Here is a 25,455-nt window from a genome sequence, read left to right as displayed (position 1 = left end):
ACAACATCCAAAAAAGACTGATGTGCTTAAGTATTGTCTTAGCTTGCTTATAAATGATGGCTGTTTTTTGTTGTGATTTACTTCAATAGAAGTTTTTTATTCTCTGTGGATATACCTGTCTAAATAAGAGACAATCAAAGCAAAGCAAAAAATTGTTATTTTACTGATTTTCATCAAGGTTCCATATGCTTTGCAGTCAATAAGTGGATGGTTCATTTAGACATGGCAGCTGTGCCTCTACAGCACAAAGTGATGTTTATTTAATCCATCTTCAGCTGAACTTGAGATTTCACTTTTTATGTAATGTCACAAAGGTTTTGTTTCTGTGTGTAAGAGCCTTCTGGAAATTTCTATTCCATTTGTCCTTTGATTGGTCCAGATGAGTCCAGGCTTTTTTCTCAACAATACACAGTCTTGGCTCTGCCGGGATGCCTGGCTTTGACTGAATAATGGAGGTTTGATTTTAATAAGTGCCTTAAAAAAGCTATTCAAAAGTAAAAGCAAGTATCTGAAAAATAAGTTAAGGTATCTTGTAGTTATCGCTGGACTGCAAAAGCGAGACAAAAGAAGTATTTTGCCAACTTCCTGACAAACTCACAACAGACGAGCATGGAACGGGCAGCCCACTGTTTAGCTTCCAGGTGCCACATGGCACAGACCCTCTGTCATTCCTTCACACTCGGCACTGGAAGGACAGCTGATGTACTAGTGTGTTGGGTTGTCAGTAGTGGGGGTGTTGGTGGCAGCGCACCCCAATTCAGCCCAGTCCAACCCTCACCCCCTCCACCCCCCCCCCCCGCGGTGTTGTTAATGAAGTGTGCCCCCCACCTCTGGGGGCTTGTGGGGCTCCAGGTGGGAGGGCCTCACCTGGAGGAGCGGCGTGTGTGTTCCCCGCTCGCTGGCCGCTGCCAAGCGCATTAGCAGGCCCATCTGGTGCCCCTCCGCCCCATGCCAGGAGCAGGGCGACCCTCCAGGACAAGGTCATGTGTCGGCGTATGCTCACCATCACTGGTCCCCCTTCCCCCAAGGCAAAGGCCTGGGACACCTCACGCAGCTCAATCTGGAGCTCCCGCTCCAAGCCCTGACCCCCCCCCCCCCACACACTCCAATAAACAGAGAGAGATAGACAGAGAAGAAGAGGGAGAAGAAGAAGAAGTGGATGAGGGAGCCAGAGATGGAAAAGAGGAGCCAGTTCAACAGATGGCTGTACAGTTTGAGTCCATTGTTTCTAGACTCTGAAAGAGTCACTCACACATCCTGCGTCTCTACCACTCTCCACTTCCCTGCCTTTGCCTTCTTCTCCCTCTCGCTGAACAAACCCAGTAGCAGATGGGCAGATTCTCACAGACTCTTGCATCACTGCTGGCAAGTGGAGTTCTCTAAGCTTTGTTCTGCTGCCTAGGGTGGGCTGACAGCGTGGTGTCCCACAGGCTGCTTCACAAACTTCACTCTGAAAATCTCACAAACACAGTAAATGGCAGATAAGATGAATGTGGAGCATAAGGCAGATATGATAAGAGGTATGGTTTAGCTGGTTTAGCTGAGCTGTCCTTCCATCCATCTGCCTCCCCCCAGCCTCCGGCCTGTGCACTGCCCCCCTGGGTGATTCTCGCTGTGGGGTGGGTGACCCTGCCTGGAGACCCGCGCTCCTGCCCAGATGCCCCAGCCCATTGCTATTCCGTCATTCAGGGGCCTGCTGAGTGCTCACTGAGCTGTGACGGACAGGACGCAGTCAAGCACTACTCACACGCGCACACACTCACACACACACACACACACACACACACACACACACACACACACATTCTCTCTCTCTTCTCTATCTCTCTCTCTCTCACTTATACATACACACACACACACACACACACACACACACGTGCGCGCGCACGCGCACACACACACACTCTTTCTTTATCTCTCACACACACAGACACACACACACACACACACACACACACACACACTCACAAACTCATCAGAGCTACATACCAAAGCACAAACCCACACACATAGATGCGCACACTTCCCCTCACCTCCAGCTATTTTGGTTGCGTGTCCATGACCACCCATGCTGTTATTTCCTAACTATTAAAGGTGATTTGTGGATCAATCAACTTTGTAACAGTTCTGTATCCCTGCAGAATATAGGATATATATATATATATATATATATATATATATATATATTTATTCCCACCCAGTGCCATTAAGTCTTCTGTACTGTAAATGTAGCACACTTGTGTAAGCAAGGACACCTTCCCACACAGTAACGCCTGAATACCCACTCAACACACACATGTAATTGTAGCTTTAGGACAACAGGTGGGAACTGTACATCCCATACAGCACAGTGTGCGTGTGTGTGTGTGTCTTTGAGTGTGTCTGTGTGTGTGTGTGTGTGTGTGTGTGTGTGTGTGTGTGTGTGTGTGTGTGTGTGTGTGTGTGTGTGTGTGTGTGTGTGTGTGTGTTGGTGTCTGTGTGTGTGTGTGTGTGTGTGTGTGTGTGTGTGTGTCTGTGTCTGTATCTGTATCTGTGTTTGTGTGTGTGTGTGTTTGTGTGAGGGGAAATGATGGCAGTGACAGGCAGAGGTGGGCGGCTGACAGGCAGCTGAGGAGGAGTCACTGACCCGTCCCTCTAACACAGCACAGGGGCGTATGTGTGGAGGATGGTCAATAGGGACAGTGGGAGGCAGTAGCAGTGCATCCCTGAGATGTCAGGCTGCTACGGTGACTACCTCCATCACACAGTTGGACTCCAGTCAGTCGGGGAAGGCTGGGGGGGGTGGGGGGGTTCCACATGAGCAGCATACCAGTGTGAGGAGCTGGAGATGCTGTGATTGGATTCATGTGGGTGTGCTGGTGTTGGTTTGTGGCTTTTGGTCAAGGGAACAAATGAGGATTTGATGTTAAAGAGGATCTCTCCAAAGGTGCTGCTTTGAGACTGTATTGCTTAGCTTTTGGTTGCCATCATTTGGATTTTGTCAGGTGATCTTGGGCAGCACCTGTCTCAGCACTGAGATGTTTTCCTTCTCACCCAATTACCCCTCTGTTTCCCTCTCACTCACTCTCACACACACACACACACACACACACACACACACACACACACACACACACACACACACACACACACACACACACACACACACACACACACACACACACACACTGCTCTACATTCTTCCAACTCCGCCTCTCCCCTCCTCACCCACCATACTTGTAGACACTGTTCTGATGCGCTGCTCTTCTCTGGCATGTTTACACAAACCACTTAAGCAGGCCTGCTCTTCTGCTCTTTTGTCATGGGCATTGTGCAGCTCTGCTTTTAATTAGCCTATCTGTGTCAGCACAGCCACACTCTTCATTATTCTCCTAGGCATGTGTCTGTGCGTGCGTGTGGGTGTGCGTGCGTGCATGCGTGTGTAATATACATGTGTGTGTATGTATGTATGTGAGGAGTGTGAGTGTAATTGTGTGTGTGTGTGTGTGTGTGTGTGTGTGTGTGTGTGTGTGATCATGATCCGAGCACAGCCTGGAAAATTGATATAATAGGTCACCCAGGGAGCCCAGAAGTCTGTCATGGCTCTTCTAGTGAGAGGGGGACCAGCTACTTTAACCCCTATTAATGCACAACCCAAGTGTAGGATAATAAGACAAACCAAGAGAGGGGAAGAGAGAGCACACACACACTTATGAGAGAAAGATGCTCATTCACCCCTTTCTCTCTCTCTCTCTCTCTCTCTTTCTCATTCTCTTTCTCACTCACTCACTCACTCACACACACACACACACACACACACACACACACACACAAAGCCCTATTTGCTGAGAGAATAAGGCAAGAGCAATAAACTCAGAAACAGCTTCAGCACTGATACCTGGCACTGCATGAGGAAGTGGTTTTGATGGTCGGGTGGCTGGATAGGAGAGAGTGGCCCCCTCCCACATTCATATGTAGCGGGTGTTCAGATATGCTGCAGAGGCTGGTGGTCGAGAGCTGAGTCATAACACTGAGAAAGAGGATGCCCTTATGGAGGTCTTTTTAATCAAAGTTGGATATACGCACAGCTGAGCTGTCTGCTACTCTACGCTTTTTTTAAGTGTTGCTGTTGTCTCTGAATTACTGTATAATCATTAGATTCACTCCTCTGGTTTTCCAACATCCAGTCACAGTATCTGCATTAACTGCCTCTAGAAATATCATCTGGTTGAGTGGACATGAAGATGCTTTTTGGATGTGGGGTACAGGTGAAGGTGATTGACCTGACCTGTCTGTCAAACCTGGATGTCCTAAGACGTGCCCTTCACCCCCGCCACCCCAGCCAATTAGATCATCTTGGCCAGAAACAAGGTCACCGTCGCGGTGGGAAGTCATAATCAATGGCCCTCAGAGACCCTCAGCGGATCATTTATTTTTCAGAGGAGATGTGACCTGCTCGGAATTACTCAAAATGAGTTTGTGCTCCTGGAATTGCCGGGACTGGCCCACGCCGTGAATACTGATGGTGACACTGCTCCCACGCCTCCCACTCTTGATTGGCCCACCACACTGGCTAATGCTTCACAAATGGTAATGGCTGCGATTTATTATTGAACTGAACGGGAGGAGAAGGAATCACTGCTTAATCCCAGCTGGTTCAAGCCACAGGTTGGCAAAATAAATCTGAGATCTTGAGAAAGAGAAAGACACAGATGCTTTTGAAAGACTAGGGGAGAAAGGGGGGGGGGCAAATAATTCTGTTAACAGGATGGCCTTTATGGTGTCATTTTCATCTAATGTGCATGGCTTTTCCTATTGATCTTTGTAGTGTCTGTTGTTAATGTAAGTTTTACACACTATGAAACAGTAATTTACTTGTTAATTTATAAATCTATCAGCTTCCTGTTCAGGGAACTAGAGTTTTCTTCTTTCTTATTATTTCATAAGCACCAAACATACTGCCCTGTCCACAAAACAGAACTGAAGGTATGCAATTTGATGCAAAGACTGACATTCCATCTATTAAGCATTGAAAAATGGCATACTTATCCAGGCAAGTGTACCTCTCCGACTATAGGAAACTAAAGCCAAAAGGGTAAATGTAATGAGGGATGCTGGGTAATTCAATCACAGGAATTTACGGTAAGCGGAGGACAGGGAGATGATAATGCAATAACAATGAAATAGGGAGACCTTCAATTCATTCTGAGCTATGGTTTTGAGATGCATTTTCTAAACAATATTGGATAGCTGGTTGGAGTTATAGGATTTCTGCAGACCCAGATTAGGTTAGTGTTAGTGACAGGAGGGTTGCCATACTTAAGTTTCCTTTCCCTCAGCTGGAGATAGCAGTCTATAATGCACTTTGTGAAAATAATACTTTAACAAGGCTATGTGTCTATAGTCTCCTGTGACATAACACCACACACAGAGACACACAATTTACAAGCCTTTAAAAATACCATTTTAAGTTCTTGTAATTTATTGTTAAGCCTAAATTATATCCATCCATAATATTACCCGCATGACTTTTCTTACCTTTATTGCCCTGCTATGAAACTTGGAAATTATTAAAATGATTTTAGTTCATAAATAAATTATGGGCTGTAAAATATTTCACAGTTTGATAAGTAAATGTTTTGCATGTTAAAACATTTAACTGAAAAGAAACTTTTAAAATTGTAACTTGCAATTCAACTGTATTTTGTAATATTAAGTGTATTTTGATGCTCAAATGTTAACCCCTGCGGCATAGTATGTTTCCAGGAGGGACAGACAGGCATAAACACAGGAGAGAGAGAGAGACAGGCATGAACACAGGAGAGAGAGACAGGCATGAACACAGGAGAGAGAGAGAGACAGACATAAACACAGGAGAGAGAGAGAGACATGAACACAGGAGAGAGAGAGAGAGAGAGACATAAACACAGGAGAGAGAGACAGGCATGAACACAGGAGAGAGAGACAGGCATGAACACAGGAGAGAGAGAGAGACAGACATGAACACAGGAGAGAGAGACAGGCATTAACACAGGAGAGAGAGAGAGACAGACATGAACACAGGAGAGAGAGACAGGCATAAATACAGGAGAGAGAGAGACAGACATGAACACAGGAGAGAGAGACAGGCATGAACACAGGAGAGAGAGAGAGACAGACATGAACACAGGAGAGAGAGACAGGCATAAATACAGGAGAGAGAGAGACAGACATGAACACAGGAGAGAGAGACAGGCATGAACACAGGAGAGAGAGAGAGACAGACATGAACACAGGAGAGAGAGACAGGCATAAATACAGGAGAGAGAGAGACAGACATGAACACAGGAGAGAGAGACAGGCATAAATACAGGAGGGAGAGAGAGACAGGCATAAATACAGGAGAGAGAGACAGGCATGACTACAGGAGAGAGAGAGAGAGAGAGAGAGAGAGAGAGAGAGACAGGCATAAATACAGGAGAGACAGGCATAAATACAGGAGAGAGAGAGAGAGAGTGACAGGCATAAATACAGGTTTACTGGTAAGGAGGCAACCTATTCAGTTACGTTAATCCAGCATGCAGTCCCCTATACCACACACCTCAACCCACACCTGCTCCTAGTCGTTTTATCGCCACTGAATCTAGTGTATTAATGGACCGTATGTGCCCATTGATTTCTAATTACTTCAGGCTCCACACAAAAGATAAATATTGTGGCACGGCCATCTTGCAGGTTATCGTAATCAGTGTCTTTATCGATTGGCTGCCGGCCTCCAGAAGTGATCTATTTTAAATATGCTTGGAGCAACTCGCCCTGTCCTCTTTTTTCAGTGCTGTTGGTTTTATTCCACTGGGTTAGAGAGAGAGAGAGAGAGAGAGAGAGAGAGAGAGAGAGAGAGGGAGAGATCAAGAAAAGGAAGGGAGAACATTTGAGAAACTGATTATATTCTTCAACAGCTCTGTACATTTTGGTGTCATTTAGAGAGTTTCAGTTGTGCCACTGAAGATCACGTTTTGTATTGAGCTCTGGTCACCCAGCCCAGTATGCTTTCAGTCCAAATAAAAGGAGGGAATTTAGGAGAGAATGCAGTTAGTGCCATTCATCAGCTTGTGTGTCTGAAAGAGAGAAAGAGAGAGGGAGAGAGAGAGTGTGTGTGTGTGTGTGTGTGTGTGTATGTGAGGCTTTCAGAAGTAGATCTACAGACCGCACACAACCTGCTCGTATTGATTTAATCTCACATCCCAGCACAGCGGCAAAATCGCTTTTGACAAAACACATTCCAAGACAGCACCGTCAACTCAGCTTTTGTCTGCCGGCGTCTGATATACACATAACTAAGCAGGCCAGCTTCAGGATTTGTGGAGTGCTCCCAAAACACATCAGCCTTAAAGCCAAATCACTAGTGCCAATTGCACCTGTCCATGTCCTTTCCATCTCTGTCTCTCCGTCTCCCCATCTTGCCCCCTAATCCCTCTCTAGCTGCCTGTGTCCCACCACTCGTTTCCCCTGGATACTTCTCAAACACTGTACAAAGAGTTCTCTACCTCAAATGGCAATTAGACCCCATCATGCATCATTTTCTTCCCCTTGTTGCCATGCACTCATCATACAGGATCAGCAGGTAGCACATGGAGAGAGATAGAGAGAGAGAGAGAGAGAGAGAGATGAAAAGAGAGTGAATAGCCACAGCGTCATCAGCGTGTTGTCTGTTCTCATTTCAAACCCCACTTTGCTGTTTTTTCTCCCACTGCCATTGTGAAGCGTAATTAACATTTATGCTTTGGCAAGCCATCCATTTTCTCTCTGCCTAATTGTCTCGAAAATTGAGAAGATTGCTGTGGACGATTTATGTACAAATAAGATCCTGTCAAGACTCATCAGCATGTGGTTCGGCTTCGCTTTTTCCCTGTTTCGTTTCAGCGAGGGGGGAACTCGGTGCACATATGCACTAACACGTGCTCATAGCACACCTGGTGTTTTTGTTTTAACAAAAAACTGATTTTTTAGCTCTTTGCTTGAACATCACACATGCCTATATGAATTTACACACACACACACACTAATATGCAGACACACATACAGTACACACACTCTCAAACAGATACGTTTTTACAGCCATCACAACAGATGACTGTTGGAAACATAACACAACTTTGTGGAGCTAGGTTGGCTGTGTACAGATCAGTCTCCCATCACGGTCCACCTCTGGGCTTGGGTCCTCTCAGGCCACAGGTAATTATATTTTAATTGACAATTAATGCAGAGCCATTCATCACAAAGAGAGGCCTCATAAAAAAACATTACGCGAGAAATGGCAGCAGTGATGGCTGCGCTCATAAAAGAACCACATGATGACAGGATGCCATGTCCCTTGAAGGATCGGACTCAGCCAGAATGTGTAAAGAGAGAAACATGCCTATGTGCCCAACAGTGTGTGTTTTTCATAAGTCTGCTTCTGTGCAAGCAGGATTGCCATTTGTGTGTGTGTTTCTTCGTTGTTCGTGGATGTTTTCTTCATGTTTTTGCATGCCAGATTATGTGCATCTTGACAGTGTGGAAGGAGGATTGTTTGCACTATTATAGTACAAGTGTGCATACTTCAGTCTATCTGTGTGTTGGTATGAGAAGGTGTGCTTTTATGATTGTTTCTTTGTTGGAGTTGTTTGGCTTGGTTTTATTGTTGCACCTCTCTGTGCTTGTTGGAACCCATCCAAGTAGGGCTCAAACATACAGTAGGTGTGACGGAGTAGGAGGAGAATAACAGGTTGTTTAGTACTGAAGCTCTGAGACGCTCTTGTGATGGATTGTTGACATTTAAGCACACACCCCTCACTTATACCAAATTACCCTGCTCCACTGGAGAAAGATCTAGCACAGGCAGGATCATCCTCTGCCTAGCACCGCCAGATATTAAAGAATGAGAGCCAGGGAAGCCACTTTGTAATGAGAATCTGATTAGCATTTTGCCTTGAATAGCTTATGAATGCCATGGGAGTGGAGGCTGCTAATATCAAGGAAATGGCCATAACAGGCTTATTGTTTCATTAATCATCTGCCAGGAAATGCTTTCGGACAGGGTCCACTGAGTATCCACAGGTTGCCTGGTGTTTTTGTAAGGGGAGAGAGGTAAGGAGGTTTCATTAATGCTTTTAATTCAAGTGTTCACTGGACTTCTCTGGACATTTCAGAGGATGGAGCGTTTATCTCATAACAGAGACTCAGCATGAGGCCAGCGCATCAATCCTCAGCCCCCTTTGTTGTGGTCCTGTAGGGCCACGCATTTACTTGAGCTGTAAAGAGATCACACTCTTTCTCATACACACACACACACACACACACACTCACACACACACACACACACACACACACACAAACTCTCTCTCTCTCCCCAACACACACTCACACAAACACACTTTACACACTCCCATTGGGTTTTTCCTCTTTGTCTTCCCCTTGCATAGCACAGACGAACTCAAATGCCCTCTAACGCATGCACACACGCTCATGCACGCACACATACAGACACACACATACATACAGACACACTCACACACACTCACTCACAAACAAACGTCTCCTTGATGTTTCTGGTCCCCCTGCTCGCTGGGAAGTCTCTAGATTGGCTCGCTGACAAATGAGGCAGTGTGATTGCAGTGTTACCATTGTAAGTCTGGCTATGTCCAATTGCCTCCACCCCTCCCCCCATCCCAAATCCAATTTGTTATGGTTTGAATCAGCCCCCCTCATTCCAGTCCCCAGCTACTCTACCAAAGCGGCTCATGTATTTTGAGTCCGACTTAAATTGCCGGATTTCTTTTGCGAGGCGGGAGCAATCTTGTTACAGCGTACAATGGGGACCACAGTTCCCCATTTGGCAGCACTGCCTGGTCGCGAGGCCAGCGTTTCACTGCTCTTTACTGTGACGCAATGCATGCTGGCCCATGGAGCGTTATCCATCTTATGCCTGTTGGGCAGATTTGATTGAGCACCTACAGTGAACAGTGAAAAAGGATATCAGTCATTGAATACAAAGACCAAGTATTGTCAATCTGACACTCAAACAGTATATATTAATAAACATTAATATGACAGTAGAATCCCTTTTGCTTATCTCTCTGTTGTTATCTGTAATAAATATGCCTGTTCAATACTCAAGCTCTGCGATGCCCTGAAAACATGAAGCCAAATTAGCATGTGGATGTCCCCTGCTTGTTCCCTTCCTTCCCCCCTCCACCTCCTCTGGCCAATTCTGTCTCCCTCCATCCCTGTCCTCCAGCAACCCCCCCCCCCCCCCCCCCACACACACACACACACACACACATACACACACACATCACACCCCAGCCCACCCCAGCCCAGCCCTGCCTCCCCCAGGCTGGCCTTCTACAATCACATTAAGATTTAAATTTCATCTCACTGGGAGCTCAAGGGCACTCCGAAGCATCAGAGGAGGAAATCAAAGAGAAGCCGGCTACTGCTCCATCCAAGGAAGTTTTGCCATGCGAATGGCCTCCAAACAGACTCGCGAGAAATCAATTAAGCAAATTGTGGTGCCTCTCAAATGGAGGGGAAAAAAATCTATTTTCTAGTTGTTTGGATATAGCTCAAAGAAATTGCTGAAAGTAGTCTGGCCATTGTCAAGTTTAACAAGCTCACAATTTAAAGTATTGCTCAAGCATTTTTCATTAATTGTTCACTTATAAAAATCCTTGTAAAAACACACCAGTCAAAGCCCCAAGGCACACTGGTTTTATTTTAGTTTAATTGAATATTCAAAATCCATATACCCTGTCCAACTTCTGCTCTTTCATTTGTTACTAGAGTAGAATTGAAGTTGTGTGGTGTACATCATTCTTACTTTCTATCATATGAGTTTCTGGGCTCGAGCAACTCATCATGTTTGAGATAAGATGTTATTTGGCTTGGACACTGAGTATGTTTACATGAATATTAATATTGTGATATTAACCCATTTGAGACAGTATTCTGAATAATATGCTGCCATTACAAACATCATTTTCTGATGACCTTAACCCAAATAAGGTCATAGTGGGAAGTAATTGAGTTAAGACGTGGAGTATTCTGATCTTAGTGGCATTATTGAGGTGCATTATAGGCATGTACAGTATGTACCTTAATCACATTATAACGTTCTTTCAGACATTTCGGTGCAGAAATAATTATGGAAGGAATGTGGGGCGCAAATCACAAAGATTTTTTGGAACCTTGATCAACCGTTTTTACAGTCTATGGTTATAATGGTCAGACTATGCTGTGTTAAATGTAAACGGAAAAATGAATGGAATATTTTATTAACAACTCATCTAAACACCATAATCACATTCTGAATAATGTAATGTACATAATGTACGGTAATGTAAACATAGTCACTGTTTTTGATAGCGGGTGATTATGCTGGTAATCCGCATGAGTAGTGTTTGTCAGTCATGGTTAAATCAGTGGCATATGGTGACAGCCTTGCCTGTGGCTTGCAGGGCATGATGTACCTGGAGGAGAGGAGGCTGGTACACAGAGACTTGGCTGCGAGGAACGTGCTCGTCAAATCCCCCAACCACATCAAGATCACAGACTTCGGCCTGGCGCGCCTCCTGGACGCCGACGAGAAGGAGTACAACGCAGACGGGGGAAAGGTGGGCACCACACTCACACCAGACATGCTAGAGGGAGACCAGCTCTGAGAGGGGCTGATTTCATCAACTCATTGTCTTAGAAATACTTATCTGATTGACCACATTACATAGGGAATCTTCAGAATATCAATAGCAATTAAAATATTAAATGAAATTATCTTTAAAAATCTCATTAATTTAAAATCAAACTCCATTTAGGCACAGAGTTTGTAAAGGAGGCACAGAGTTTGAAAAGGGTGCACTGACTTTCTAATATTGACTTTTACTAAATCTCATCCAAATGAATAACAAGACATCCTGGGTTCACCTTCACTCCTACCTGATCTGCCTTTGTGCGGCTTGCCAAGCTTCACTGTGGGATCATGTTTTGGCTCCAGCACCCAGCTGCTCATCTGACTTTGCCTTTTATTTCAATCCCAAGTCAGTCCAGTGGTCATTTCCTTTCCCTGTGCCATGTCCTTTTCTCCTGTCCAGGTTGCCCAACCTCAGATGAAGCCAGTGGTTGTGGCAGTGGATGTGCTTAAAGTTAATGGGACATACAGCATACAACTCTGTTCTGTCTCCCATGTAGCAATCAGTGTCTAAGGCCAGCCGCTATATCCCATACTCTCATTTCACCTCAGCTAGTCCAGCACTTTCTATTTGGGCTGTTTGTGCCAGCAGTCACTTTCAGCCTAATAGGATGCTTTCAGGGTAGCCTCCTAACATTAGGTCTTGGAAACGCACAATATTTCCGTTCCTCTCTGGCAACTCTCCTCTGGATGCTGAGAATATGAGTCTCAGCAAGGTTCCACGTAGTGACTGGTCATTATTTGCCTGCAGTCTTCTGGTAGTCCATTAAAATGATATTCAGAGTGACAGGAGTTTTTTTTTTCCAGTTCATCTCAGTTTCAGTGAGAAAGTCCTTCTGTGCAGTACCTGCCAAAGCCCTATACTCATTAGAACAAAGAGTAAAGAGTTTAAACCAGGAGCTAGCAAACTTAAAGTAATTACTGTATTACTGTTTTTCTATTAGATGCCAATCAAGTGGATGGCCTTGGAATGTATCCACTACAGAAAGTTCACCCACCAGAGTGATGTGTGGAGCTACGGTAAGATGGAATTTTGCACATGCTGTTTAGTAGCATAATAGCCCAAAAAACAATTTCCAAATGGCTTTGCCCATGAAGTCATTCAAGTGTTACTGCCGATAATCGTCTCCAAGCTGCAAGCGGAATGCAAGCGCGGTGGATATGACACAGCTCTGATCTTTATGCAGGAGTGACCATCTGGGAGCTGATGACTTTTGGAGGGAAGCCGTATGACGGAATCCCCACCCGCGAGATCCCAGACCTGCTGGAGAAGGGCGAGCGTCTGCCCCAGCCTCCCATCTGCACCATCGATGTCTACATGGTCATGGTCAAATGTACGTCCATATTTTCCCTCTCTGCCCCTCCACCGTGTTTTTTTCCCTGACCAAATAACAGAAGGGCTGCCATTCCGCAGCACTCTTGAAAGCCTGTCGATATTTTTTTTTCATTGAGGCAGCCAAGCACGCCATGTTGTTTACACACACACAACAGATAGATATTCATCCCACACCCCCAATCACTGTCAATACTGCTTTTTACACGGCCAAGCAGGATATGGCCCGTGCTCTAAAGCTGTAGTAGTGGGTCCGCGCTGACCGCGTTGGACGCCAGAATATTCTGGCCGAGCAGCGGGGTCCGCATGTACAAAAAGCCCAATTCAGAAAACCACCATCAGGGAGGCTGGGCGCGTTCCATCGGCTGCCACCGGTGCCGCGTCCAAACTGATGATCTCATCAGCCGGCCGTCTGGACTGACACCTCGGGCCGGCGGGAGGGCTGGAAGGGGTCAGAGGTTCCTCTCTCGTCCATCCTGCCAGCCAGGAACACGGGCGCGCGTGCCAGCGACACCCCTGCCATGCCTGGCCGTGTCACGGCGCTCTCTTGCAGCGCGCACTTCCTATGTCGGACGGACAGCGCTGCCCCTCCTGCCAGGTTTCCAGCGCACAGCAGCCCTGTGGAAGAGGAGCCAGCCAGCCTCCTGCACCTCCCTCACCAGCACCTCCTACACACACACACACACACACACACACACACACACACACACACACATAGCAGGGCACTGTGAGGACAGGACAACAGCAGGGACAAACAGTCAGACAAACACACACACAGTAACCCACAGTATAAACACTTACACTGATAGAACCTTTGCCTTTGATTACATTTTAACAGTAGATTTTTAGAAATGTCCATAATGCGATGCACCTGCAAGTAGATGTGTTTTATATTGCTGAATAGATACGAAGTAAAAAGCCGAAGTGAGGGATATACTGTATAATAGCAGTGAGAGTCCCCCAAAGGACTATGCATGCTATGCTATGTCTCTTGCTTCTCTAAGTATGCTCCTTGTTATGCCCTCTCTCTCCTCCTCTAAGATTGTTAGAAGTGTGTAGGTTTACATTGTGAGCTCATTTATTTGTGTGAGTGAGTGCCTGGCCACCCAAACCACGTGTACCAAAACAGACAGACGTGAATCAGAGGGTTCTGTCAGAACAGAACATTTAGAGGGCTCTGGCCCGTGGTCTCTCTCTCTCTCTCGTCTCATGACGGTGCCAGCACGGGGGCCAGCAGAGCCGCCCACTCATACAGGGCTGATGCGGCTGAATGTGAGAGCCATATGAGTGGAACACAGGCTGGCACCGCCGCCCTGCCTGCTGTACAACAAGGCACTCGGAGTCACATTCCCACATGGTTGCAGAGGTTTTTTCATCTCTCTCTCTCTCTCTCTCTCTCTCTCTCTCTCTCTCTCTCTCTCTCTCTCTCTCTCTCTCTCTCTCTCTCTCTCTCTCTCTCTCATGTCCATATGGTTTAATGTCATTCCAGGGATCATGAAAGGAAGTATAAAATGAGCAGTCCAATGTGTTCCGTGCTTCGACGGCGCTTTGATAGCGAATCAGAGGAAACCATCTATGTCAACCGTACATAAAAAAATGTGCAGCCCCTATGAATAAATAGTCAGATGAAATGGGAGAGTGAATAAATAAATAATAATAAAAAAAAATAGATAAATAAATAACTAAAGGCGAACTCTCCCACTGCGACTGTCGAGGGATTTAGCCAGCAGGGAAGGTAGATTAGCAATGTTATCTCATGTTTTAAATCTGAGGTAGAGAGGAAATCCACAATCCCACTGTGAGTCACTGCTAATGCCTCAAACTTGCTAAGCTGAGAGCTAAGCTGAGCTGCGGAGCGTCCTAAGGATTGGGATGTGTTATGTTACAGGCTGGATGATCGACGCCGACAGCAGGCCCAGGTTTAAGGAGCTTGCCGGAGAGTTCTGCAGAATGGCCCGTGACCCACAGCGCTACCTGGTGATCCAGGTAAGAATCGTTGCAGTGGAACACCCATAGCTGATGCCTTTTGGAGGTATCTGTCAGACAGATAGGAACTGACTAGATTGAGCCTATAGACTGAACACACATTAATGAAGGAACAGATGACACTAGCATCGTCCAGTTTATGAATTCAATTCACAAGTGACACTAAAACACACCAAGACCCTTGTTCCATAGAACAAGAGGCTGAGTCCAGATGGACTGGCCAGGCCTAATGCTGGTGTTGACGAGTTCCTGATGTCCGTTCAGGGGGATGACCGCATGAAGCTGCCCAGTCCCAATGACAGCAAGTTCTTCCAGAGCCTTCTGGACGAGGAGGAGCTGGAGGACCTGATGGACGCTGACGAGTACCTGGTGCCCCACGGCCTCAACATCCCACCTCTGGCCTACACCCCTCGCACACGCATGGACTCCAACCGGGTAGGCACCCCAGCCCCCCAGCCCCTCTCATCTCCCCAGCTCAAATGGTGATACGCTCCCATGAATTTCACTTTGCCCCCTCAACATGGTCTTTACACAACCACGTCTGTGAATATGTTGGGGATGTTTTAACAGTCTTTCTATATGCACATCGTTGCCAATAGTTGTTCTTGTCACACTGGCAGAGAAAAACAATCTTCAGATCATTCAAAGTTAGAACTTGAGGATTGAAATCTCCAGCCTTTCCAACTATATCAAGAACAAAAGGTCAGAAGCAGTTGCCAAGTTTTGGTCTTGTTTTTTAAAAAGTCAGCCTTTGTTCCTGGACGATTTGGCCAATCCAATGCATTTTCACAAGCCCCTGTATCCCCATAGTATTTTGTGGAAGCAATCTATTTGATTTTGTATTGGCCTAAATTAAGCCTTCCTTTGGATTGCATACATATTGCCTCATGACCTTGGCTTTGATGATTTGTCGGGAAGTAGGCTTTTTCTTCCTCTTAAATCAATTCAGCACAATCACTGATGACTCTGAAGTGCCCCTGCTGTACAGCACAATATTGAAAGAGTCTTGGTTAAGTTTCTTGCCGTCCAATAATTAATTAAAAGTTGGGATTCATGGATCTAATATACCAGTAGTTGTGCAAAAGGTGGAAGCAAAGACATGCAACAAGTCAGGGTTGTGATGCACACATGACGTGAGCAGAATGCAAACGACACCCCCTCACCCCGAGCCACCGAGTGGAAGGCTGCCATGAAATGGTGACTCTTAGCCCAGGGAGGGCTTTGATGTGCCACACCACACACACCTCCGAGAGCCAGCCCCTGAAGAGAGCAGTATGCCCCCACACACACACACTCTCTCTCTCTCTCTTTCTCTCTCTCTCTCTCTCTCTCTCTCTCTCTCTCTCTCTTTCTCTCTCTCTCACTCTCACTCACACACTCTCACACACACACACACTGACACACACACACACACACACACTCTCTCTCTCTCTCTCTTCCCTCTTCTAGAAGGAGCAGCCAGGAAGTCCCTGTGCTGTGGCTTATTCCTTAGCGTAACACACACACACACACACACACACACACACACACACACACACACACACACACACACACACACACACACACACACACACACACACACACACACACACACACATACACACACACACACACAGGCCTGGGCTGTTGTCCCCCCGGCCCCCCTCTCCTCTCCCGGCACACTGGGCTTTTATAAGCCAGGCCTTCTTGTGTAAATATCAGGGCCGCCTCTAAAGCAGGATTGCCTTATGCATCCAGGCCCGTGGGTGTATTTGCCCAGCATTCCGCCGGCCATAGCTCTAAAAGTCTAATTAACCCAGGGTGCACATAATATAGTTTACCCCTGGAGACCTGCGCCCGCATTTATCAAGCGTTTCAGAATCATCTCCAGGATTCGGAGATCTTGGCCAGGATGAATAATGGTGCTACCGCAGGCTGGGCCATGAGAGGTAGTTATCACACCTTTTGCACCCGCTTGCAGAGAGGAGCGCAACTTTCATCTCAGCACAGGGGCAGTGTGCCTGCGGATCTGGTGGAAGGAGAGATTGCTTCCACTCCAAAGACGCCCATATAATTGAGAATTTCAGTTTTATCCGCACAATATATTTGAGTGGGCTAATTGTTGAGAAGCATTGTCAGCATGAGCCACCCATATTGGTGTGTGAGCAGCAGAGCTTGCGTTTGGGATCGACTGGCCACCTTCTCTCCTGCTTTACTCCCTCCATCTCTTCCCTCTCTCCTCTCCTCTCCTCTCCTCTCCTGCTTTACTCCCTCCATCTCTTCCCTCTCTCCTGTCCTCTCTCCTCTTCTGCTTTACTTCCTCCATCTCTTCCCTCTCTCCTCTCCTCTCTCCTCTTCTGCTTTACTTCCTCCATCTCTTCCCTCTCTCCTCTCCTCTCTCCTCTTCTGCTTTACTTCCTCCATCTCTTCCCTCTCTCCTCTCCTCTCTCCTCTTCTGCTTTACTTCCTCCATCTCTTCCCTCTCTCCTCTCCTCTCCTGCTTTACTCCCTCCATCTCTTCCCTCTTCTGCTTTACTCTCTCCATCTCTTCCCTCCCTCCATCTCTTCCCTCTCTCCTCTCCTCTCTCCTCTCCTGCTTTACTTCCTCCATCTCTTCTCCTCCCCTCACTCACACTCCCCTGTAGAAATGTACACTTTAAACACGCACCCCCGTAACAACAACACAATTATCGTAGGAAGCAGCACCTCGGCGCCATAAAGAGCCCTCTCTGTTCGGCTTGTGTATGGAGGCTTTGGCAGACAAAGCCCTTCCTCTGTGCACTGAGCTTTCTCCACAGAGCACTGGAGCCATTTTGCATTCTAACTTCCGTTTTGTTTCCCCTTAAAAAGCATGAGAAGGGAGAGAAAGCTCCATGAATATCAATGAGCGACATCAATCCTCCACAGGCTCTTTGCTACATTACAGAAATCTCGCTCCTGCAGTTTCTGGTATAAACAGTGCTTTGGGAAAACAAAATGATGGCACATTCTAAAAAAGGGAAAAGTGATCAGCTTATTAAAATGTGTACTGAAGGAATAGATCTGGGACAACACATTTGCCGGAAGGATCTTACTGTATGTCTGTTATCTCCAAGGTCCACTCATCTTATTGTTCTTAAAATATTGATAACAATCTAGTCCAGAAAGTTCAAGAATATGGTTAATTTCTCTCCTAGAAGAGCAGATCACACTTTAAGTTTAAATGCCTTTCTTAATATTTTAGGAAACCCCATTTTGGTGGAGAGCGTATATTTGTCTGCTCTGCTTAAATATTGCATTTTGCTAGACCCACTTTGGTATTAATGTCCCAGATATGCTCTTGAGTCTCATTTGGGCTGCCTGAGCATATTCACAGTGTAGAGCGGAACAAGGTAGAAGGGTGAACGTAATTCCCAGATAATATCAAACACAGCATGTGCTTCATGAGACTAGGCATAATAGGAGATAAAGACAAATGAATTAATCCATCACAATGGACATGAATTATTTAAATAGCAAATAACTATTTCCAAATATTCTTAGTATTTTAAATACCCAGTGCCTATATGAACCATATTAATTCTTTTCTCTTTTCTATAATCTATTCCTAAATTGAAGTTGGTTTACCAGGCAATTAAACCAGCAAAAAAATAATTGATTTCCTTGTCCATCACACAGCTGAGTCTTGTCCTAATCTCTGCCTCTTCAGAACCAGTTTGTGTACCAGGACAGCAGCTTCGGCAGGGAGGAGATGATGATGACCATCCCTCGGGTGGTGGCCGTGACGGCCCTGTCCCCTGCGTGCTCCTCCGTCACCGACTCGTCCGTGACCCCCAGCACCGCCTCCGAGGCCTTCCCGGACCCCCGCTGCAACGGAACCCTGCGCAAGCAGCCGCAGCAGCCCTTGGTGAGGCCCGGTCCGCCGGAGGATAGCAACGGCCAGCGCTACAGCGCCGACCCCACGGTCCTGCTGGGGGAGCGGGCAGGCAGGGGTGAGACGGACGAGGATGGCTACATGACCGCCACACAGGACAAGAACCCCACAGGTAGAGCTCCCACAAGGCGTTCATTAGAGGGTGCACGCTGAAGCTAGAAATATTCTACCAATTTCATGTTTTTGACACCCTTCTTTTCTTACACTTCCTTAGATTTTATTTTTCATTTATATTTGAACAGATCCTAGCTGAATAATTAAAATCAGAGCAGGGTGCATGTACTCTAATCAGCAAGTGTCAAACCTATTCTTTAGAACTGGTTTTAACTTCCTTTTTTCTCTGACAGACTATCTCAACCCTGTGGAGGAGAACCCCTTTGTCACACGCCGCAGGAACGGAGACGTCCACGGACTGGATGGCCAGGGGTATCACAGCGCCCCCAACGGGCAGCCCAAGGTAGAGGATGAGTACGTCAACGACCCGCTCTACCTCAACACCTTCCACAACTCTGGAGAGAAGAGCCAGGACGCTCTTCGGAAGAACGGCATTCCTCTATCTCACATGGTGGCGGGTGGCGGAGGGGCCACTCTTGGCCCCCAGCACCCCATCCAGGCTGGCCATCCGCCGCACAGTGGTCAGACGGAGCACCCCATTCGCCCGCACCTGCTCTCGCAGCCTCCCTACCCGGCCCCTCCGTCTCTCAGCGCGCTCTCCAGCCACACGCTCCACCCGGCCCACGCCGGACACACGCTCCACCCGGCCCACACGCTCCACCCCGCGCACACCGGCACCATCATGGCCGACAAGAAGCCCAAAAAGACCTTCGACAATCCCGAGTACTGGCAGCACAGTCTTCCCCCCAAGGCCACCCTGCACAACCCCGAGTACCTGCAGGACTGCAGCACGCGCTTCTTCTACCGGCAGAACGGACGCATCCGGCCCGCCGTGGCCGAGAACCAGGAGTACCTGTCGGAGTTCGCCCTCAAACCCGGGACTGCACTGCCACCCCCGCCCTACAGACAGAGGAACACTGTGGTGTAGCCGGCTCAGGGGCTGTTGGTGACTGAGAAGGGGGAGGGAGGGGGCAGGGGGGGGCAGGAGAAGGCTAGAGTTGGATACTCCTCCATGAACTGGGACTTCCACCAGAGCCAAACTCTATCTTACCAGCGAGACCAGGACTGACACTTCAACCCTCCACTGTTCCAGAGATGATCCACCATCCGCTATGTCCAGTGGCCATGGCAACATGACACATCAGTCCATCACTCCCCGTCTCTCCTGTTCCCTTCCTCACTCCAGCTCACCTGCCCCCATGAACTGAGGATCCTCTCAATGATGACTTTTCCAAAACTGGATGCTCTCCTTGCGGTGTGGTCAGTGAGACACACTAAATGCTAGAGGTACTGGCCAGTAGGTGGTGCTGGCTACTGACTTCATCCCACAGGGAGGTGACACTGACAAAACCTGTTGCTATTACCAAGGACAGGTAAAGGAACGGGGAGCAAATCCTGGAAAGAGTGGCACATACCTGCATCTGGCACATAGCATCATATATATTCTCCTCCTGTGTTTTGGAAAAGCACTTTCTGAGTACAAACTCAAGTCCTGTAGTAATATATGACTGTAGGCATTTAGTAGTAGCAATCACAGTCATCTTTTTGTAATCACAGTCACAGCCTGTGGTCACTCCACACAGGTGGCTACGCGGGGGTCTTACGCCGGGTCACACATGGAACTCTGAGGACTATCTCCTTACCTCTGCATCCACACTGCTGCCACCATCTCCATGCTGAATACATTCCAACAGAGGATGCATCAGAAAGTGATCGATATTATTTATCTGTTTTCGCTGTGGCGCCTTTATAATAGTCCTGTATAAAAGACCTGATGTACAGGCAGCACTGGGATATGTATCCACTTGTGGATTTTTTCTGAGTTGTCAAACAACAACACTGTTCTGGCTTGAGATTGAGATCACAGCAACGCTTGGAATGGGTGCCATTACTCCAATGTCCACGACTCCCACAATGGGTCACCATCATAGAACATTCACAAAACTTCCACTCCAAAGACGCCCATATAATTGAGAATTTCAGTTTTATCCGCACAATATCTTTGAGTCTACCATATGAATCTGTATTCTTATAAAGAATCCCATCATTTCTATTCATAATGCTATCGGTATTGCCAGTGATGCTTGTCTATATTTATACTGCTGGCTGTAGATCACGAATCATAATGAGAGATGTAGTTCATCCATGTAAAGAGGAACAAGCAGGGGTCAACCAGTAGGACCCACACCCATTCTAAGGTGGAGGGATAAACAGTGAATCCACTGACCTGGAGACATGTACAGCACTGCACAGTCACACCAAACTCAAACAGGAAATACAACCTAGCAGAGATGTCTCCAGTGCACTCCATCTTAGACCCATTGTGGAGTCGTGCATGGGCAATGTGCTGGAGGCCTTGGCACGGCGTGACATCCGGAGCGTCCGTCTGGGCCTGGCTAGAGTGGCGCGGGGGATGATAACTGGGTAATAGTGTGCACCAGAGAGAGGGCCTGGGCAGCCATGGTGTGGTGGCGATGAGAAATGATGTGCCATTATCAATGCTCATCAAGCCAAGATTAGCCCGCCACCTGCCACCAGGCCTTGCCATCATTAGGAGCTATTTCCAGTGTTTTGTCACGGTCCGGGCCACTAGGGTAGCGAGGGGGTTGTATTTCCAACTGGTAAAGAATGGACAGAGTGTAAAAAAAATTCATCACGGGGGGGGGGGGGGTGGATGAAGACCCAAGAATAGCACAGACTGCGCCCTAGACGAGCGGAGCGGAATGCCAGTGGAAAGTGCACTAAAATGGTGGCACCCCACCCCCCACCCGCGCTCCGCCACTACAACATTGATATGCGCACTGCATCTTCAATGAGGAAACACAATTGACCACATTAACCACATGTTTTTTACTTTGGTTTCTGATCAGGAAATGAGAACGCAGGTCTATCCGAGGGCAGAGCCATGCGTGCGTGTGGAAGGTCACTGCCAGAGCGACGTATGTTTGCTGCTAGAGGGAGATTAGCGCATCTGAAGTCTGATCTTGGTACTTGAGTTGATTTCATAGCACTAGAGGATCTGGCAGAGCCAAAAGACTTCAGTTTTTGAAGTACATCATTTAATTCCCTACTGATTTTTTAATTGTGTTATGTTGAGTTGCTGAGGAAGTAGATAGTTGTAGTCAGTTCTTCGGCATAGATGTACTAGTAATTGATGTTTTTTTTAGTGAAGGTTTACCCTATAATGGAGCACTTTAATAAACACCCGGCATCATTGGGAAAACTAGGAAGATAATGGAAAGCTCTGTGCTGAAAGCAAATATTGGAAGATGTGCAGTGTTCCGCCATGATTACAGAATGTGCCAAACGTTATTTGGAGCTTTTTCCTCTTTTATTGAAAATAATTGCCTGCCAATTACACACCAGTTGAATCACTGAGCAGCACATGGCAACGCCAGTGGAGACGGCACGCAAGCAAATAAGAGGGTTTGGAGAGATTGTTGACTAACTTTGCAGCATCATTTTGTTTTTGTCCGTCACTCCTATTTAACCTTAAAAACAAGAAAACCATATAGCTACTGAGTTTTATACTTGAAATACAAATGCTTATGGCTGTTCAGTATCTTATCTTAAGTATTTTTTCTTTGTTTTGTGGCTGTAATGATCACTACTTTATTTTCATACAAGTAGTAATGTATAATGTTGTACAGTCAGGGGCATAACACTGCTGTATTATAGATCGCTGTTCCATTCCCATTTTGAAATAGAGACTAAGGTAACAGAGGAAGTAATTTGAGATCAGAAAAGTAAAATTGCTTGGCTTTTGTGTTATCCTGTTTCCATGGGTAACTGTAACCATGGTAATAGAAAGCCAGCCCCCTAAAGTCCCCTGTCCATATCCAACCCGACCGAATGGCATCCTGTTAGGTGTTATGAATGTGCCCCCCCCCCCCCCCACCCTAAACACTCACTGAAGTCTGAGGTGCTCTTCCTCATCATAGCCCCTCTGCTAAAGGGGACGAGCATGACTGGATGAGGAGGCGTCACTCCATTTGAACCAGACAAAGAACTGTTACAGAGCACCGTGCTGGCAGATAAGCAAGCTCAGGTGTTTGAAAACAAACAGACATGTAGCAAACACTGTTGTGTATGTGGCGTAGTTGAACCAACGAGCAGCTAAATGGGGAGCAATTTGACCAAAACACTGAGAGAGCGGATGCCAGTCCCCCACCCACACCCGCAAACAGACAGGACGTGCTTAAAGGCGTGGGCTGCTGTGGACACAGCAAAGAGGAGGACTCACTTATTGCCAGGCTCCTTCCAAAAAGTCAGAGTGAAACAGTATCACATGGAGCACAGTAATTCTCCTCCATTAAAACTCATTTTCATACATTTGATACATTTTTAGGAAAGGCAAATGTTTTTTAAAAAAAAACATATTTGACAGCTATTTTACACATACATATTGAGTCATATTTAAGTGAGTGTCTTGGTGAATTCTTATATTGTTGACCTGTTTGAATTGTGTAAATAATTGCTTTTGTTTTGAGCTTTGTACTGACGATAGGATGTTCTTGTGACTACTGTACTGAATGGATGGAGCAGCACAGGCATGTGTTAAAGGGGAATCTCGAGCCGTCTCAACCTGTATCACTCAAACTAAGGTTCTTCACTGAAGTATGTGGACAAAAAAGTCCTGTTTGATTGTACTCCACTCTCACTGTCATGGCAAGTATAACTTGACGTAAACACAGTCAAATCACAGGGATATAGTATTCCTATGACTTTGAGTTTACACATACTCCACCTTTTAGGTAAATGTATTGTAGTTGTTCTATGAACTAATGCAATAAATATAATCTCAGCACCAGAACAAATTATTCAGGATTGCAATGCAGTGGCTATGTCACAGTGATCATGAAAGAGAGATCACACCAGATATTAATCTACCAGTTGTCCACTACACTTGGTCATTTGGTGGACTTCCCTGCCCCTCACACCATAGTTGTATGGACGTCTGCTGAGGGTGTTTGATCAGTAGGTTTAGTTGTTTTGTTGTGGCACATGCAATGGAATGTTTCACTGAGGGGATCTGCGGGTTTGACAAGGGTTTTGTTGTGGTTCTCACACGATGACACTCTCTAAAACATCTTCACTCTTCTTTTTGAATAAAGGTTCCGGGATATTGTCTTTGCTTTTAATACATTTACAGATTCATATTTCACATGGGGGAAAAGGTTGTGCATTTAACTTGTGTGGAAAGTGTAGTACCGTGACATACTAAGCACAGTTTACATGTTTATAATTGATTTTATATTACTCAAACAAATGGAGGGGCAATTCCTCCCAGCAACACAAACATTTGGAATGATGGCTCTTCGTCATTTTACTACTAAATGTCAACTGAGAAAATGTGAATAGTATTTTTATAGACTGTGGAATTGGCCAGGTGCACTTGTAAATAGATGGGAAAACATGCTGTTCGGATTGCAAAAGGCCTTTTGACTTCTTTCTGTCACACTTTGTCATTGTCATTGTTTTTTTTATGATTTAATTGTGTCAACTGTTTCTTACCCACATCACTGTGTGTAATTGATTACCATACTTTTTTTTTCTGTATATATTTGTGATTGAATATCAACATATGATTTGTAGAGCTTGCAGGATTTCCTTAGCACCCCTGCGGTGTTTTTTTGTGGTTGTATTTAGCACAACTTGATGGACTTTGTGTTCTTAAACTTCTGCACTTCTGCTCAAGTGGTACTGTAGGAGCCACTTTGTTTCTGACAGTTACTCCTTCTCTCTCTCCGACTCTTCACTCCGTTTCTTCTCCTCCTCCTCCTTGCTCCTCATCTCTTTGTTCCTTTTGATCTTGTGTACAGAATTCAGCTGGAGGGGAGGCTGAGGCTCTGTGGCAATACTGATGAATTTTCTTCCTCCGGTCATAATGTCTCTCTCTCTCTCTCCCTCTCTCTCTCTCCCTCTCTCACTCTCTCCTTCTCTCAAACTTTCAACACTTTTCTCCCACTCAGAGGACACAGGCTCACATCACATCACCCGCACGGTTGGGTGTCAGCTTAGAAGTGGCAGTACATCTGACACTCGAATGCCAAACAATCGTTGCAGACTTATCAGTTTGTATCGTAAACTATAGCTTACTTCATACTTAGGGGAAAGCAACTGATTGGCCAGTACTGACATTTTCTCAAACATGTAATTTTGACAGACACACAGATCGTGAGGTACTGACAGTGAGCGTCCCTCCAAACACACACAACACTGTAGCCACTGAGCACAGCACTCCTCTCTACTCTCTCCACTACAGGTGTCTCACCCCAAAGCTAAAGCATTTAAATACTGTTTTCACGGTTTTGTTACATGAATCTGTCAAGAATATATTTTTAATTTAATATAAATAAATATGAATACAGTATCTAATGATGTGTTGGGTCTTTTGTGACTAAGGGTTTGTACTTTCCAAGGCTTCTACATAAAGTAGCCTAATGA

The 25,455-nt window shown here is 46.2% G+C and overlaps 1 protein-coding gene across 3 annotated transcripts in view; it reads left to right on the top strand.

Annotated features, from left to right (window-relative positions):
- The window catches only part of erbb4b (erb-b2 receptor tyrosine kinase 4b), a 226,514-nt gene extending 203,622 nt beyond the window's left edge, over positions 1 to 22,892 (top strand). For 2 of the 3 annotated variants that reach the window (XM_076263756.1, XM_076263755.1), the window contains exons 21-27: positions 11,457 to 11,612; positions 12,628 to 12,703; positions 12,871 to 13,017; positions 14,905 to 15,002; positions 15,195 to 15,437; positions 18,670 to 19,006; positions 19,242 to 22,892. In XM_076263756.1, coding sequence (XP_076119871.1) covers positions 11,457 to 11,612; positions 12,628 to 12,703; positions 12,871 to 13,017; positions 14,905 to 15,002; positions 15,195 to 15,437; positions 18,670 to 19,006; positions 19,242 to 19,936 — 1,752 coding nt within the window. In that variant the 3' untranslated portion in view covers positions 19,937 to 22,892. The remainder of the gene's footprint in view (positions 1 to 11,456; positions 11,613 to 12,627; positions 12,704 to 12,870; positions 13,018 to 14,904; positions 15,003 to 15,194; positions 15,438 to 18,669; positions 19,007 to 19,241) is intronic. The other variant, XM_076263757.1, reaches the window with a different exon arrangement.
- The last annotated feature ends 2,563 nt before the right edge of the window (positions 22,893 to 25,455 follow it).

This window comes from Alosa pseudoharengus, unplaced genomic scaffold, assembly GCF_046254945.1.
Source record: "Alosa pseudoharengus isolate Yale_2024_CS ecotype anadromous, Long Island Sound unplaced genomic scaffold, YU_APseudo_1.1 YU_APseudo_1.1_scf_3, whole genome shotgun sequence".
NCBI classification, from domain to species: Eukaryota; Metazoa; Chordata; class Actinopteri; order Clupeiformes; family Clupeidae; genus Alosa; species Alosa pseudoharengus.
The sequence above is the reverse complement of the archived record's forward strand: the minus strand, read 5'-3'. Positions and strand labels throughout refer to the sequence as shown.